Source organism: Pinus tabuliformis, chromosome J (assembly GCF_031772625.1).
Source record: "Pinus tabuliformis cultivar Carrire ecotype Pingquan chromosome J, CPIR1, whole genome shotgun sequence".
In the NCBI taxonomy this organism is placed as follows: Eukaryota; Viridiplantae; Streptophyta; class Pinopsida; order Pinales; family Pinaceae; genus Pinus; species Pinus tabuliformis.
In genome coordinates, this window is record NC_142295.1 from 774,353,281 (window position 1) to 774,371,868 (window position 18,588).

An 18,588-nucleotide genomic window follows, 5' to 3' on the forward strand; every position below is an offset into this window, starting at 1 on the left:
AAAAGTCGCTGAGACAAGATATGCCTCAAACTTCCTGATGTTGCACCGCCTTGTTGAGGTTAAGCATGAATTAGTTTCTATGGTGGTGAGTCAACTTTGGGTTGAGTGGAGACCAGCAGATTCATAGTGGGGATATATGGTGCGTAGATTGTGCCTTGATGAGGATTGGTGGAGCAAGATAGATTTGAGCTTCTTCGGAATGCGGACACTGACCAACCTTTCTTAGGAGAGGTATATGATGGCATGGATTCCATGGTTGAAAAAACTATGGAAATCATTTCACAAGAGTCTCCACAACTTTTGTTTGTTGATGATCATTTTGCTGATTTAGTCAAGAAAATCATTGTTGATAGGTGGAACAATTTCAACACTCCATTGCACACTTTAGCACATGCCTTGAACCCCAAATTTTATGATGAGGAGCTTATTGCTCAAAGCAATGGGAAGAGGAAGGCACCCCATAAGGATAGAGAGGTGGCTAATGGGGTGAAAAAAGCCCTTATGAGAATATTTCCATCTCATCTACACAGGGAGATAAAGGAAGAATTTGCCAGTTTTGCTGCAAGATTAGATGATTATGCAGATATATCAGCTTTGGAGAGAGAAGCACCATTAATCCAGTTAGGTGGTGGAATTGTCATGGAGCAAATGGTGTACATTTGCACAACCTTGCCATTCGTGTTCTTTCACAAGTGGTAAGCTCTTCATCAGTAGAAAGGAATTGGAGCACCTATGGTTTTATTCATTCTATGAAGCGCAATAGGTTGGGCTCATAGAAGGCAGAGGATCTTGTTTATGTGCACTCCAACCTTCGCCTTGCATCTCGTAGGGGTCCAGAATACAACAGTGGTCCTTCTAAAGAATGGGATGTGGATGCAGAAAGCCCTGATTTAGATCTCTCTCTTGCTTCCCTGAATATTGAGGTCCAGCCTGGAAGTGGAATTGGCCCATCATCTTCTTCAACACCACCATCCACTGTTGAGCATGCTTCTGCTTCTGTTTTTTATGATGAATATGATGATGAGGATTAGTCTTTTGTCTTTATAGTTCTTGTGGCCTCATAGTCTTTATTGTACTTGCAGCCTCATATATATAATAAAGGTTGATTTTTAGATTTGGATATATAATAAAGGTTGATTTTGGACATTCCAATATTGCTATTTTTATTATGTGATCATTCATGAGCAAATGTGATGTAAATTTAATCATAATGTTTAAACTTTAAACGTAATAAATTATAATGTATCATGTATGCTTTATGATTGCACATAACATTTCTTAAATGTCCTAAATTCTAATATATATATATATATATATATATATATATATATATATATATATATATATATCGTGTTTCCCCGTTTCCAAAATTTGGGGGGGTCACCTTTCGTACCCGTGCCCATTTCGGAAACTCGTACCCATTTCCTCGTTTTGTGCAACTTAGAACATAATCATTGACCAAAATGTTATGTACAACAATATGGTGGAAAAGAGAATGGAAATGATTATAAAGCTTGAATGGCTATTGTGTTCGACAAAGTTTGTAATAGTTTTTCACGCAAGATCTTAAAGAAGTTTAAAAAATAGATAAATTGGATGCATGCATTGATAATTTGTGGATTGTCCAGCTCGTGAATAGAAGACCCACTAAGTTTTTCACTTCTTCAAAAGGAATTAGGAAGGGGTATCTTCTTTCACCCTACACATATTATAATGGTGCATTTTCTGGGCAAAGTCTAAAGGCTGCAAGAAAATAAGATTCTATTGTGGGAATCAACATAGTAAGGGGGGTGTTACCCACCAAAATGTGGGTAACCCCATAGGAGAAATTTTTTCTCCTTCTTTGGGAATCCACCCAGTCAACAACCTTACATTGCTCAATACATGACGTTGTGCCAATATACTTCCCTATTTGCATCGGTCAAATATCTCTCTTCCATTTCGCATTCCTCTTGCAGGAAGGTGGTCATCCTTTGGCAAGTACTTTAACCATCTTGTAATAATGTGCTTTTACGTAATGTTTCAAGCATTCTAACATGAATAAAAGAGTGATCTAGATGATTGACTAGTGTTGCGGGGGAGCGCCCCCCCCCCCTCGATCTCAATCCCAATCCACACTCTGGGCGGGAGCAACTCGAGAGCAGGTCGGGAGCGTGCTCCCAAAAAAAAAATTCGCTCCCTACCTTTTCGGGAGCGTTTTGCCTTTTTTGCAAATTTTTTTTGTAGTAATGTTCGAAATGCATTTTTTTGAAAGAAACAAATAATTTTTGAGTGGGGCAGCTTCATGATCAAGTCTATGGCCCTAGTATTGATATGCTATTCATGGTAATGTTAAATTCTTAAAGTAAAAGGATGAAAATGAAGATTAAGGAGAATGTTTTCATCCTTTTACTTAAATTTTTAACATTACCATGAAATGACTCAAGATGTTTAAGAGTGGTTCTAGCCTCATTGGATTTCATATGGAGAAAGTAGAATTTTAGATTTCATTCAAAATCCAGCAGATTTATCAGTTTTTCAGGATTGGGGGATTGCAATGTTTCCATTGAATTTTGTCATGTATTAGGGTATGGAACTCGTATTTAATCAAGAGCACCAATCCCTCTATGTACCTTGATGTTAGTGACATTGGTTGTCGAACTCCTCTATCATGACCCTCCTAAAAATGTACGCATCACTCAAACAAAATCTTGACTTGACATGCTATGCTTTTTCTATCTTATGTTAATGCTTAAAGGGTGATATTAATGACAAAGATCCCTATACAGATACAGAGGTAATGACAAAGATACCTCTGGATATTAATGCTTAGAGGGTGATATTAATGACAAAGACCCTGATTTTCCAACAAGACTAAAGAATTAGACATTTCTCGTGGTGGCAACAGGCCCAAGAATAAGAAATAGATAATAGATTTACTTCTCTTTTCTAGTCTCTAGTAGTTTTTATAACTATTGACTCTTTCATATTTATTATGATATTTTTTTAAACAATATATGACAATTTAAGTTTGAAGTTGGCAATTATAACTCATTAGTAATGAATTATGAATATGATGCTTCATGAAAGTTGAAAGTTGTTTCATTTCATTTCATTTTATAACATTTCATTTCATGTTAGGTATTATTTGTTGTAATGGTTACACTTAGCTTACAAGTACAAATTTGGCGATCAATGATGATAAACGTTATATATTGAATTTTGAAAGCTTGAAACTTTAAGATTGATGAATCATGAGACTCAATATGTTGTATGTTACTATGTTACCAACTTGTGGATGTGGTTGATGAAGATTATAACTTCTAGATGATTGTTGTTATATGGTTCAATCTATGTTTTTTTTATGTTTTTTATATCTAATTCATTATTCTACATGTTTTTGTTGACATATATGTATCAAAATATAAAAAATATATATATATTATATAAAAAACGCTCCGGGATTCGCTCCCAAACCGGGAGCTTCTGAAAATGTCGCTCCCGCTCCCATTTTCGCTCCTACTCCCCGCTTTCGCTCCCGCTCCCAAGTAACACTATGATTGACCAATCTTGACTATAAACTTGTTCTCTCACTTCACCAAGGAGGTTACATTTTGACCCTAGTCCAGTGGGACCTCCTTTAATGCCTTAGGGTTATAGGAAGGGTACTACATGGGAGAATTGGATTGAAGTAATGTGCCCATGATATTCCATACTTACCACTTTCCATCATTCCTTAGATTTCATCTCCATTCTTCAAGCTTGTGGTCATTGGTTCATTGGGATTGGCATCCTTCTTATCCTCATCCTTGAGTTTGGGCCGAAAACTTTGCCCTGCAGGTTGATGCAGCTAAAAAAATGTTAAAAGCATAAAATAGCCACAATGAACGGAAAAAGAAAAAGTTAAAATGCAAAAGATGGTCGAGACAATAATTAGCATGTGGGAAAAATCTTAGCATGAGGTCTACCCCCCTCATTAGCCATCACCCAATTCCTTGAGCACTTGATGCTCCATCACATAATAAAGGAACTCTTGCATGTACCAGCTTTGAAAATTGATAACTTGACTCATCATTAAGGGGTAAATGAATACTAAATCATTAAAAACAAACTTGGGCTACTAAGCTATGCTACCAATCAAAGTATTATCAAAAAGAAGAAAAAGGCACACCAGAGGTGTGGAAAAATCAAGCTGAGGAAAGGGGTAACTCATGTGATGCAAGAACATATTACTTCCAAGCAGCGTTGTGGGGGAGCGTGCCCCCCCCTCCCCCAATCCCGCTCCCAATCCGCGCTCCGGGCAGGAGTGACTCGGGAGTGGGTCGGGAGCGCGCTCACATAAAAAAAATTGCGCTCTCTGCCTATTTCCAGAGCGAAGCAGAGAGTGTCGCTCCCGTCGCTCCGAGAGCGATTTTTATAACTCGAGAGCAGTCAGGGAGCGACCGCTCCCGGGTTATAAAAATCGCTCCCGGAGCGATGAGAGTGATCGATAGGATCAAAACACGCGGGAAAAAAATAAAAAATAAAAAAAATAAAAATAAGAAATAAAAATAAAAATAAAATAAAATATAAAAATAAAAAAATTTGGCGGTAAAAAAAAAATTGTGGAAAATTTGTGAGGGAGGGAGGGTTAAATAGACCCTCCCTCATTTCATTTCATCATTGTGAGAGTGAGAGTGAGATTGAGATTGAGAGAGGGTGAGAGTGAGGAGCAAGGAGAGAGTGAGAGAGAGCAAGGAGAGAGTGAGGAGCAAGGAGAGAGCAAGGAGCAAGAGAGTGAGAGAGCAAGAGAAAGCAAGGGGAGATTGAAGAGCTTGCAAGGGTAATTGGACACAAAAGAGGTAGGCTCTACAATATTGAATAGAGTGTCTAACAAATTTTTTTTAATGTTTATTCCTAAATAAATAAATAATTTTTTCTCTATTTCCCATTCCCATTCCTATTCCATTTTTTTAAATTTTGCAGATTCAAAACTTCAAATTTCAAACATCATGGTTATATTTCTTGGAATTTTCTTCTTCTTGGTTCCTTTTTTGGTTATTATGGTGCTAGAGAGTAGAAAAAGGAGGGTTGAAATTGAAAATCCTTGGCCTGTGAGGAGGCCTTTTCCAATTTATATTGGGTTGTAATGTTATCTAATGAATTCTGCAGCTTATGTGTAGCCATGGCCTTCCCTGTCAAGGTGGAGTAGATCATCTCTCCAGCCTTCTTGTGGAATTCAATCTGGTCAATGGGATGAACATCCCTGGCCAACACTTCGAAATCAGTTTTCTTGTAGTCAGCTGATGTTTTTGGCTGCTGAACAGTAGGTTGCATGAAGGACACCTGCATTTTCCCTGCTTTGATGTCAAAAGCTGACATCAACCTGCTCTGATTAGCTGGTGTGTGCTTGAAGTATTGGGCATATGTTTCAGCCTTCAACTTCTCATTTCTCAACTTGATCTCCTTGTACCTATCCTTGATATCTTTTTCCTTATCTGTTGGCCTGGTGAAAGAAGAAACCTCAACACTGAGTTGTCTCTCAATCAGTTGAGTGTTGGATGTTGATGGTTGCTGTGTTTCTCCTGAAGCAATTGTGCCTTTGCTTCTTTCCACCATTGTATTAGTGTCAGTTATTTCCACTGATTCAATGGTTTCTTCCTGTTCAGTTACAAGATTCAGCTTGGGCCTTTTCCTGAGCTCAAAATGCTCATCTGTGGTTTCCATAGCAGAACTGGAACCCTCCTCCTTGTTTCTCTTTGGGTTTCTCTCCTCATTTGCTGGGGTTTGTAAAATAGGAGGAATATTCATGGGTTCCCCTAGTTCTGGAACCTACAGGAAAGAACTTTCATCAATTTGTTTCTCTACATCAATCAGTGTATTTTCTACATCCACTACTGTGCTATCCATGTCAATTAATGTGTTTTCCAACCATTCTGATTGGTTGGCAAACCTCTCAATATCCGGTCTAGGATGGTGGATGAAAGGTCCCAATTTGACCTTGATTCTTAACTTATTTATGACCCCATGAGGGTCATACTACCACATAAAGTTGTTCCTGAATTTCATTTCCTGCAATATCTTGTCAGCCTCTGGTCCAGCCTCTCTGTTATTACAAATGAAGGGGCCCAATTGATTTTTCATTTTAAATTGGGTTTTCTTCCTAGCTGCTAGGAAGTTGACTTCATCAGAATTGATGATCTGCCTAAAATATTCCAGTGCAAATATCCTCATAGGGAGGTATTTGGGCAGTTTGTAAGGGGCAAGTTGGCATCCATAAATTCTAATCTCTGTGTGGTTCTGGTACAAATACCAGTCTCCCACCTTGCTGTTCTTGGCTAACTGTAACACCCTTTTGATTTCCTGGCTGATTCTGGGTTGAGGGCTACTGGTCAGCGTGTTCATGACTGGATGGACAAATGAATCGATGAAGTCCTTATAAGTGAATGCAGTGGAGTATTTCTGGATCAAGGGTGTCCAATAAATAACTAACCTTGGATTCCCTTTGGTATCCAACTTCTGGATGCTGACAGGGAATTTGTCTGATTGATAATATAAAAACATATGAAATAACACAGAGGAGTACTTGAAGACTCTCTCAGTTGGTAGTCTGGTGAACTGTTCATGCATCTTGTCTGCAATGAACTGAGCATAGTTGTAAATGACAGCAGGAGGCTTGCCTGGGCTAAAGATGGAAAGAAAGGCCAGGAAAACCTCATCCACATGCTCATCTGAGGTATATCCTAGGATGCAAGAGAGCATGGTAATAATCTGTCTGCCTCTCTCTGAAAAAATGGTGGCAGCATAAGGAGGACTATCTGTGGGAGTATGGCGGTCCTCTATGATGAAAGTCTAGAATATTTGTGCTATTTTGGTCAGGTCTAACTTGACATATAGGTCCAGCAAGTCACCTATAGACAGTGGGGTCTCATCAGGGCTTGGTTGGACCTGCAACATTTGGTTAATAGATTCTGCAGTGATGGTAAATAACAGCTGCTGGTTAGGGGTGATAATAGCCCTTTGGCTAGGAATGTAATAGGCATGACAGAAGTGGATGATGTCAGGGAATGGGTGTACTTCTGGGAACAAATACTTGGGTAAATTAGATTCCCAAAGGTGGATGTCATCGTTCTGGTTTAGGAATCTGTCCTTACTCCAACAGTGGAGCTTTAGAAGGTAAGTTGGGGAAGCAATATCCTTTATTTGAAAATCTTTGTCTGCTAATGCTAGGTGGTCGATGTCCAGGTGAGGGGTTGACAGAGGTCTCACGTCTAGAGAGGTCTGGGAAGCCATGACTGAGTTTATGGATATGAATTAGGCCTGTAGTGGTTGTAGAAGTGAGGTTTAGACACCCTGGAACAGTGGGATGGTAGTTACAGTCTGTAAAAGAAGGGTTTGGGGTATTCAAGTAAATTTCTCTTCAATTTAGGCAAGTTTATTAATTAATTTCAATTAATTAAGCTTTCAATTAGACTGTACATTTTCAAATTGAGAGGTTCGTTCTGGTTTTTCTCAAGAATACCTGGAATTTGGCGGTCTGGCTTGCAAACTGGGTTCAATGGTGAATGCAGAGGGTACAGTAGCTTGAACTGTCAACTAGTTGCTTGAATTAGGTGTCTGGAGCTTCTTCAGGCGACAGACACTGGTCAATTTGGTCGCAGAGGTTCAGGGTGTCGCAGAATGGCTTGAGCAGCGTTTACAGTGAAAATGAGCGAAAAGAGTGAATTGGGGCTTTCCCGGCCTTTTAAAGGGTAACGGTCACATTTTGGCATGGAAACTATAAATGAATAGTGGGCGGTTTTTGGTCTGGGCCGGGAGGTGGTTTTTTGGGCCATCGCACCACTTTTGGAGGGCAGGCGGTATTTTTCACGAGCACGCAATCTAGCCTGAGGCCGCTACATAGCAAAAAAGAGCCCAAGCAAAACGCGAATCTCGCATGCTCTCGGGCTGTTATCGGTCAGACGGTGAACCCACGTGATATGGATGTGCACCGTCGGATCTGGGGGCAGGAGATCGGACAACTGTCGCGTGGTCACGCTGCACATAGGGAATCGAGGAAGGGATTTGTGGGGCCCGGGGTTTTAATTACAAATAATTGTAATTAATTAGTAAATAAGGTAGGGATTAGATATAAGCAGCGAGGTTTAATAAAGTGGGACCATGGGTTATGTGGCAGGATTTTTTAACTGCAACAAGGGTTGGTGGGTTAAAAGGGTTTGTCGGGGAAATATGAAGCGGGGAGTTAATTAAATAATGTGGGGGGGATAAAAACTTAGGATAAGTGGGTTTTATGGGTTTTTGAAGGGAAATAGGGCAATTAATAAGGGGGGAAGTTAATATTTGCAAATGGGGAATGGATTTCACACTAGGGAAAGGGGGTTGTGGGTAGGGAAATGATTTTTGAAGGGTAATTACTAGGAAAATGTGTGAAACCAAGGGGTAAGGGTCAAAATGAGGGGAAAAGGGGACTTATAAATGATAAAGGGATAATGGGGAAATTAGCAAATAAGCATGTGGGAGCATAGTGAAATGAGGGGAAATTAGTTAAACCAGTTTGTGAACATCTTTTCTTTCTCATAAATGCCCCTGCACATGAAACATAGAATTAAGCATGATAAATATGCTTTTGACTCAGCAACCTTGTACATTTGCAACCTTTCTTCTACCTACCCTTTATTTATCCTAACATTTTTTCTTCACTTTATTGGGTGCATTTGAGCTTGCTGACCCTTTATTTCCTTTTCTTTTGACAAGCAAACTATCTAATTCTAACCTTATAACTTCCAATGGCTCAGATTAAGCTAATGAGCTCATTTTTATTTTCTACCTAACTATTGACCTGCCAAGGTTAAACAGTTTGGCTAGATCTTTATTCTCTGCCTATCAACATGAAATTTAAAGCATGAATAAGTCAAGATTAAGCTATTTGACCATCATGGATTGTGGCATTTGTGACAAGCTGCACACAAGCTTATTTTGCATAGTAAAGTAAAAAGTAGTGGCATTTGAATTTGCACACTTTCATGATTTGTTTCATGAAATTTAAAGCATGAATAAGTCAAGATTAAGCTATTTGACCATCATGGATTGTGGCATTTGTGACAAGCTGCACACAAGCTTATTTTGCATAGTAAAGTAAAAAGTAGTGGCATTTGAATTTGCACACTTTCATGATTTGTTTTATTTTTTCTTTTTTTGGGGTTCATATTTTTCACTTTTTTTATCTTTTCTCTTTCTTTGTCCTTTGATTATTCTTTTAGGACATACCCTCTTTACATTTTTTATTCTTTAATATGGAAAACATTTTGCAGAAAGCAAAAGTATGTACAATATTACAAGACTAACCATAGTCAATTCAAAATTATGAATCCTATTATTATAAGACCCTAACAAGATCCACTTGGAAGTAATCATATATTTGTCTTTGGGCCTAGGTACGATCTCCCAAACTCCATTCTTCATTATAGATTAATACTCTTCATTCATGGCATCCTTCCATTCTTGATTATTTACAGCCTCTTCAAAAGTGGATGGTTCTGCTTCTATTAGTTTTGTCATGTATGCAGTGTACCCAAAATATCTTTTGGGTTTCTTTCTTTTTCTGAATGATCCTTTCACTGCCTCAAGACCTTCTGCATCAAGTAGAGTAGATTTTAACCAATTAGGTCTTTTTCTTGTCTCGGGAATAACCACAAGTTGAACGGGCTCACTAGGACCTTCTTCTTCATGGTGTGATTCTTCTTCTCCCTTATCCACTTCCTCTTCAAATACGGGAAGTTCTTCATCATCAAAGTCTATGGAAAGTTCCTTTGATTTCTTGAAAGCTATGCTTTCGTCAAATATGACATCACGACTAACTTCTATGTGATGTCCATCTTTCATGTAGATCCTATAAGATTTTGATGAGTTGTTGTACCCAACAAATGTTCCCTTCATTCTTGAAGGATCCAACTTCTTTCTTTTATCCTTGGGTATGTGGATATATACAGGACACCCAAAGATTCGAAGATGATCTACAGATGGATTCTTTCCAGTGAACACTTCTTCTGGAGTTTTGTTGTCTAGAGATCTGTGGGGACTTCGATTCTGAATGTAGACAGCGGTCTTCATGGCTTCTCCCCACAAGAACTTAGGAAGATCTTGATCGTGTAACATTGCTTTTACACTTTCTTCAATGGATCTATTCTTCCGTTCTGCAACTCCATTTTGCTCGGGATTGTATGGGACTATCAACTCCCTCTTAATCCCAAACTCCTTACAGAATGCTATAATTTCTTTGGATGTATATTCTCCTCCATTATCAGATCTTAATATCTTGATTCTTTTTCCTATAAGGTTTTCCACTTCAGCTTTGAATTCTTGAAATTTTGGAAATACTTCGTCCTTGGTTTTCATTAAGTAAACCCAGGTTTTTCTTGAATGATCATCGATGAATGTGACATAATATAGATGACCTCCAAGAGATTTAGGAGTCATAGGGCCACATACATCGGAGTGAATGAGATCCAAGATTTCTTTTGACCGTGAAGCACAACTTCCAAATGATCTCTTAGTATTTTTGCCTAATGCACATCCCTTACAAACTCCTTCATGATCTTCTTTTAGATTCGGAAGTCCGTCTACTAACTTAGAGTTGGAAGGATTTTGAAATGTAGATGACCAAATCTTCTATGCTAGAGTTCACATGGGCTAATTTCAATGTGAACTAGGGCTTGGGCCACAGGAGACATTAGTCTGTAAAGTCTTCCTTCTCGAATGCCAATGACTTTAGCTTGATCTATACTTGAGTCTTTACTCCATACAATGACCTTACCATCAATGAAAGCTACTCTATCACCCTTTTCTTCTAGACTTGAAATGGAAAGTAAATTCTTGTGCAAACCTGGGACAAATAGAATGTTGTTGAGGTGAATGTTGCTTCCATCTTCCAGCTTTATGGAGGTTGATCCAATACCTTTCACGGGATAGCTCTTGTTATCTCCAAGTTCCACTGAATAAGCGGATTTTCCTTTTGATAAGGTCTTCAATTGATTGGAGTGGCCAGTCATGTGCCTTGATGCACCACTATCAATTACCCAAATGTCTTCATCTTGGAATGTGCTAGAGAGAGCCGAGAAGAGACCTTCATCCTTTTCTTTGATTGATACCTTCTTTGTAGAGAATAGGAAACTCCATGCTTCCTTGATACCTTTCTTGAGATGGCTTGCAATCTTCTTGATGAACTTCTTTACTGTAGAGGAGATCTTCATGATGCCCTTAGATGACCTTAGCTTTGATACCATGTTGAGAATTCAATAGGGCAGTGAGTATGTTAATTCTCTTTTAACTTGATAATTGTTTGTGTTATCTTTTACCTTGTTAGCTTGTTCCTTATTATTACAGTGTGAGATACATCAAACAGCTACCAAAACAATAAGAACAGTGACACAATATGTAGGTTGCAAGCCAGAGCCAAAACCCCTCCTCTTGAGGGGAAAACCCTTAAATCTTTTCTCTTCTTATAGATCCTTCAATTGCAAATACCATGACCTAGTGACTTAGACAAATACCCTCCAAGATCAAGATCAACTTGGCCTCCTACTACAAGAACTTCGACCTCCTACTGTAGATCCGAAATTTTGTCTCCCGGCAATAGCTGCAACTACTATTGCTCTTCTTAGAGACTTTGATCTTCTTCGTATAGCCTCCTCTTCCCTTCGCTTGCCTCTTCTTGAGACTTAGGGCTAGTGAGACACCCTAAGACACCTTCGCTTGACTTCTTTTCTCTCTTTCCTCCAAGATCGAACCAAAGACAACTCCAGCATAGAAACCCTAGCTTTGACTTTCACGTGGGAGAGAGATAACTAGCCCAAGCACTTCGACTTCCTTTTTCGTCCTTCTTCTTCGACTTCTCTTGGTCCTCTTCTTCACATAGAATGAGATGTGAGTGAGTGTCTAATGGAGGATGAGTTCCTCTCTATATATAGGCTTCTTCAAGGGTAGATGTGGCTCTTCATGTAGGCTAACTTGACAACTTCTAGGCCGACTTGATCTTGGAGGGCATTTCGACACTTTAAGGACAAAAACAAATTTTCTTTACATGATACAATGTACCCATAGGGTCTTCAATATATGACAATGACTCTTAAACCCTAGAAGCACTCAATGGGTGCTTGACTTATAAAATAAAAGGACTTGAGCATGAAAGCCATGCTTCAATAATAATTACTTTTCATTTTATATTTTACAAGAATACATTTCATATTTATGAAGACGAAACCTAGTTACACATTTTTCAACATCTTGAACCCTTAAATTGGAAAATATAACATTATAACGGTTAAATTTCTACATAGACGCATGTCATCTTTCTTAGCTCCTTTGTGCCAATAAAACCCTATTCCTTAGCCAAGCTTCAACTTGAAGCCTATCTGAGGGTTTCCCTATCCCTTTGTTGACTTAAATTATTGAGGGAATCCTTTCTTCGAATTCTGCATGTCTAGATACTCTTTATCATTGCCTATCAATAAACCCTGACTTGTAGTAGTCCTTGGCTAGTCTAGGGTTAGAATAATTATTCCTTTATAAAGAAGACTTGAGTCTATTTCTAGCTTTAAAGTATCTTTCCCTAGGCCACTTATATCACCTTGAGACTTCTAATCAGAATACCTTTATAGGTGAATACAAGGAAGCTTCCCTTGTGGTGAAATTCCACTAAACAGCAGGAGGGTCTCTGAGGTGACAGTATCAACCTTTTCTCATTGTTTCCATAGGGTCTGGCCCTTGCCCAGTGAGTCCTCTCATTAGACCTGCTAGATTTTGCGGCAACAGGAGGTAAAGCCCTTAAATCAATAGTTTAGATGATACGCTATTCAGTAGGAGATCCATCTGTGACCATTGCAAAAAGGTTTAAGAGAATATTGAACTCATTTTGGAGGCCTGAGGCCCGAGGGGGTGAAATTAATAAAAAGAAAATGTAAAATTTATGTTTGGAATACTTTTGTAAAAACTCTAGCTAGAATGGTTTGAAACATGAAGTTTGGAGTTTTCAGTGGAAATAAGCTGGAAATCATTCAATACTTGGGAATACCAATAGCAGGAAAACAACTTTCCTTCAGCAAATGAGGGCAAATTGGAAAAAATGAGAAAGAAAATTTCATCCCGGGGTTCAAACTGGCTAAACCTTTATAGTAAGATGGCATTAGTCAAATCTGTTTTTTATTCCTTTCCTCTTTTACCTGTTTTCTTTTTGGCAGCTTCTGCTAGTGTTCTCTAAAAATTTGGGAAACTGGTCTGAACCTCTCTTGGTAAAGATAAAAATTGAAGAACAGGAAGAAACTCCAACTGGTGGGATGGTCAGGATAGGTTATACATGTAGCCTTCATGGTGAGTAGCTCTTTGGACCAATTGCTTTGTAAATGAGATTAGCTGTAAACAAATTGTAATAGGCATGGATCCAACTTAATTAGATATCATAGGCGTCATATTTCAGAATGTCATCAAATTGATCTAGAAGATCCCGTTTATGGGACAAAGTCCTTTGGATATTTAAATTTCATTCAGTATATCAATGATTTACAAGTCATAGTGTAGGAAAATGTAATAGTCCATGTTAAAACAGTTTTGCTCAGATGCCAAGTCGTCATCAAAGCTTATAAAATGCAAATCATTTTATAAATATTCAACATAAGACATGCCAAGTTTTTGGTACTAGCTCAAAGAAGCCCCGTGAGAAAAAATATTAGTCATCTAGAAATAGTACCGTCGTTCCTCAAGTTGATAGGCTATGCTATTTGCCATTATACAAGTTTAAAAAGAAATTAATATAAATATTGAAGTATAGTTGGCACTATTAGAGCTATAATATGATAAGAGGTTTTTGCATGACTGTCGCTGTACTTTTTAGATGATAAAAGGTGCCATGAACAATTAAAGAGAAACACTTCACTCCCTTTTTAGATTAAATCGTCACGTGTTCCATTGGAATAGTTTATCATAATAGATCTTATAATATTTTGAAATCTCTTATTATATAATTTTATCTTTTTTTAATTTCAGATTTCATAATACTAACGTAGTGCTCAAAATTATAGAAATAACTAAAACCGAAATGAAAAAAACAAGTACATGAAAACACCATCCACACAAATAAATACAAGATGTGACCTAGGAGACCCAAGGCAAGGGAAAACCCAACGAAAAGGTGAGGCCTAGGCTCTACTCTCCCTTTCTCAGTTAAGAAATGCAAGTACAAAGGAAGGGCACTCACTCTAGAGTCACAATCGACACTATGGCCTAAATGGTTGTTACAAAATCTTCTAAGTCCTCTATTATGCTTTAATGCCTCACTCCTAGATGCTCTACTCAACTATAGAAAAATAATGATACCAAAAGAATGGAACCCCTTCTCTTCTTAGCAGCCCAATATTTAACATACCCTGATAGTCGTCCAGGGTTAGGGTTAGCATTAGGCCTTTTTGCATGCCTCGATCCTCAATTGGTGTTAGAGCTTTGGACCCTCAAGAATCTTCTTGAAAGTCCACATGTGACTTGCCAAACATGTGTGAGCAATAGGGGTTGACATGGCATCTACTTGGTGCCGTGGTGATCAATAAAGTAGGTCAACTAGCAAGAGGCATAACTTCCCCAAATAAACTCCAATTGATGTGATTTTTATCACTGTTGGAAAGCTTATGGCATCTAAAACAGCATTTGGGGGTAACGAACCAAGATCACAAAATTTTGACACCAAAAAGTGCCACAAGATGCCTCAAGTGGACTTTGGAAGTTTTTGGACCTCAAATCAACAAACTGGGACCTGCCCCTAAAATGGACCCTGCAAGCCATTTCTTCCAATTTTTCCTCCTAGAAAGTACCATGATAGATGACAATTTATATAGTGATCTATTCCTAATCGGAGGTTCCTCCGAATTGATTCTTTATTTACTATTTTCTCATTTGCAATTCACATAGAGTTCATGCTGGCCAAAGAGAACAAAGGAGAACTTGCTGCACCTTTTGTTGTGTCCTAGACTGGTTTCATTCCCTAGTTAAGGAATATCAGTGACAGATTGAGGCAGGAGTCGCTGCAAATACAACTGAATGACTATTCCTTGTTCTAGTAAGTAGGCTAGCAAGGTTGCGCTGCTAACTGCTGCAAACTACCTGTCTTTTCAGACCCAGATCGGTTATGGCTCTCACCATGCTCAGCAAGTATGCTAGCAGTGATGCTGATTGCTTTTCCTAGTGAGTACGCTAGCAAGGTTTCCCTGCTAACTGCTGCAGACTACCTGTCTGATCGGACCCAGAGCTGTTCAGGCTCTCACCATGCTAAGCAAGTATGCTAGTAGTAGTACCGATTTGAGTAATTTTTCCCTCAAACCTGTTTGCATAGGCTAGCGAGGGATTTACATGTAGCTGCTGGAAGTTCTGTGAGACAGCCCATAATCTCATAGCCCAGCTCTTGAGTGGCATTCGAGCAGGAATGCTTATGGCTGAGAGTTTAATGATCACCGGGAACTCATGTTCTCTTGTCCAGTTATGTTTAAGATAGGCATGTTTACATCAATCTGTAATTGATACGTTTAAGTTAGTTTTTATGTTATGGTTAGTTTATCTGTTATAGCTTTTCTGAATTTACTTCCACTTTTTAAAGCATTCTATATGTGTTCTTAGTCTGCATATAGAACTTGTTAGCTTGCCTAATTCAATAGTTTTATGCGAGTGCTGTAGTTTTATGCATGGAATCAACGATGTCCGGGTAAATGGCTCGGCAAAGGAGAGTTCAGATCTTTTAAGTGCTTGGAAAAGTGGAAAACTAAGACAGGAAATAAGCACTGTTCTTAAGGAAATGGCATCGGGCACGCCATAAAAATAAAGAAGCAATACAGTGGACTGTGTTCTTTTATAAATTCATACTATACTCAATTCAACTTCTAATAATAAGAGACAGGTGCCCCATTGCTGGAGCCTGACAGTTAAATCTATCAACAGCATATGAGTGATAACCTTTTGAAATTAGTTCATATGATCTCTGAGTGTATGACAAAGGTATAATTGAACCAAAACTCCTTCTAGAGTAAGCTTAAGATGGATCTTCGTGGCTCAGAGGATAGTATGTGCCCATGGGCTACGGCTAATAACCGATAAGACTTCAGCAATGAATAGCACCCCGCTCACAAATTTAATTGTACTCAGTACAGAGCTTTTGTATCTTTCCACATCTACTCTTTATTTGATTTCTCACACCGTGACTTGATTGATTAGATAACCTCATCAAATCTGCCGGACCCAACACAGTTTGAGGGAAGGAAATGTGGTCTAAAGACAAAAACAGGATGAAATTAAAATGTGGCTTCGCAAGGTAATGAATCTATGATGCTAGCCTAAACAAAAAGACTCCCCAACTCGAAATGTCATGGCATTAAAAAAGCGCTCCCATATGCCCAAGAACGATGTTGTAAATTGGAACAAATAATACAGATTACTCACTGCTTATCTTCTAAAATAGCTGCGACGCTTCCGTCGAAAATTATTGTAGGCAGCATGTCTCTAAATGATTTGTCGAGTCCACGCTCAGAAGGCTGCAATTCATTCCAAAAAGGATCAGGGTGAAAATAGACTGCAAGTCTCTTGGTCACTTTGTATGTTGTGAATGCTTTCTAGCCTGTTGTGTAAGTAATTCTGTTTCTTTCCACTACAGTTTTCATTATCGTGTGGATTAATACAACTGCTATGAACTGGTAGCCAAAAACCCAAATAAAAAGATAACATGTAAGTGCATTAAACTTTGCAATTGGTATAAAGGACTACAGGAAAGGAAGACTACGAAGGGTAAGAAACTCACAGCAGAAACAAATCCACGAGCAAAAAATCGAGCACTTATATGTGAGCCTGCCCATGTACTTCTTCGCCTTCGTAAGCACAGCATGTAAAACAACAGAAGCAGAACCAGAGTGAACAAGATGGGTGTTGAAAATATGTAAGCTTGGTAGAGTTTAAGCTCAGCAGGTAGAGGTTGGCAATGGGAAGAGCAACCAGGCGGTGAGTCTGCCATGTCTTACAATTCTGTGGGGAAATCCAAGGCCTAATCCAACTTCAAACCCTTAGATCTTTGAAACCATAAAAATTAAGTTCCTAATTCCGTGTAGTAGATTGATGACAATTGTAAACAATAACCCAGGATTAAATCATGATTGGGTGCACTTAAAGTCAGGTAACTCGATTTCGTTAATGCTACAACCTGCATGTCTTCTCCAACCCTGAGCACTAATTCAATGCATAGCGTACTTGAACTCCTACCTCAGATCTAGTGTTAAGCGTGGAACCCATAAAGGAAATTGTCTATTTTCTTTACTGCAATTACAGCTTTAGTCGCAGATGCTAATTTCTCCCAAATTCAACTGGAAAACAAATTCAGATTGGCATGCATCAGCATTACCATTCATACCTAATAGTGATAACAGGAAGAACAATCAAAAAGCTTCCCATAGCCTATCGGGCATTTCAAGGACCTGACTTTTAACCAATGGATATAATATTCTGGCCTCCCGTCCTGCATATCTCTGGGAACCTGTTGAAAATCATGCCATTGTTTAGGCCAGATTGCATTCCATAATCAAATACTCTTAATGGACCTCTTTAGTGTTTTCTGCTCATAATGTTATACCCAAATTGATTACTATTGAATGTAGGATCGGACGCGGGCAATGGGATCCATGGTTCGCTATTGCTAATCTGTTTTTCCCAGATCTCTTTTATTTGCCCAAAAATGAAATTTTGAGCAGATGGATAGTTGAAGAGGATGATTGTGCAGTGATAGCAATTAGGTGGAAGAGGAGTTTGTCCTTTCTGATCGTTTGCTTCCGCTATCAATCTCCCCCATATGGGTAGTTTCTGTTTGATTTCTTCAAACGCGTCTCGGGTCTGTTTTTGGAAGGGAAATGCGTTGCTGCGTATTTGTGGGCCAATGTGGGAATTGCTGATCGCGTGTTTGGGCGCCTCTGAACCACAGATTTCTGATGGCTGCTTCTCTGTAACGACTCTTGGTGGACGTCAGTTATTTTATCAGAATGAGAGGATTTGGTGGCATGCTCAGTGCAGTTTAATCATTTGTATGTATTGAAGCCATGGTTACTCCTTGATCTTCTTTCAACTCTGGCCTCCGTCTTTCCCTGAAAACTCGATTAGAAAGCAGTCGTGGAAAGCAAAAGGCCGAAGATGCTGTCACATTGGTATCACTTAACTTGGAAGGTTCTCAATATTTATCCACTGGTTTTTATTTAATTGGAAATTTTCCTGTGCAAATACATGGTGTTCTGTGACAGAATGAGCGTTATAGGATGGTTTTGGTGAATACTTTAGTTTAATTTTGGTAGTTGTTTGAAGGATGGCCGTTGATCATAGTTTCTGCAGAGTGTATCCAAACGTTTTATACATCTTTTTTAAAATGGATATATAACTTTTGATTTTATATATATATATATATTTATTTATTTTTATATAAAATATAATTTTATGTATTTATATTAAATTTATATAATATAAATGTTTTAAGAATTAATATTGTTTTTAGGATGTGGTATCTATTTATATATTTAAACTGATAACTTAAAAAATAAGGGTTATATAGTAGTTAGTACTTATTGTTTA

General features: G+C 38.4%; 1 protein-coding gene across 1 annotated transcript in view; it reads right to left on the minus strand.

Moving 5' to 3' along the window:
• The window catches only part of LOC149229021 (putative E3 ubiquitin-protein ligase RHA4A), a 96,181-nt gene extending 77,915 nt beyond the window's left edge, over positions 1 to 18,266 (minus strand). Inside the window, exons 1-2 of the mRNA XM_089378447.1 lie at positions 16,784 to 18,266; positions 16,429 to 16,520 (exon numbers count right to left, since the gene is read on the minus strand). Of these exons, the coding sequence (XP_089234573.1) occupies positions 16,429 to 16,520; positions 16,784 to 16,993 (302 nt within the window). The 5' untranslated portion in view covers positions 16,994 to 18,266. The remainder of the gene's footprint in view (positions 1 to 16,428; positions 16,521 to 16,783) is intronic.
• Between the last annotated feature and the right edge of the window lie 322 nt (positions 18,267 to 18,588).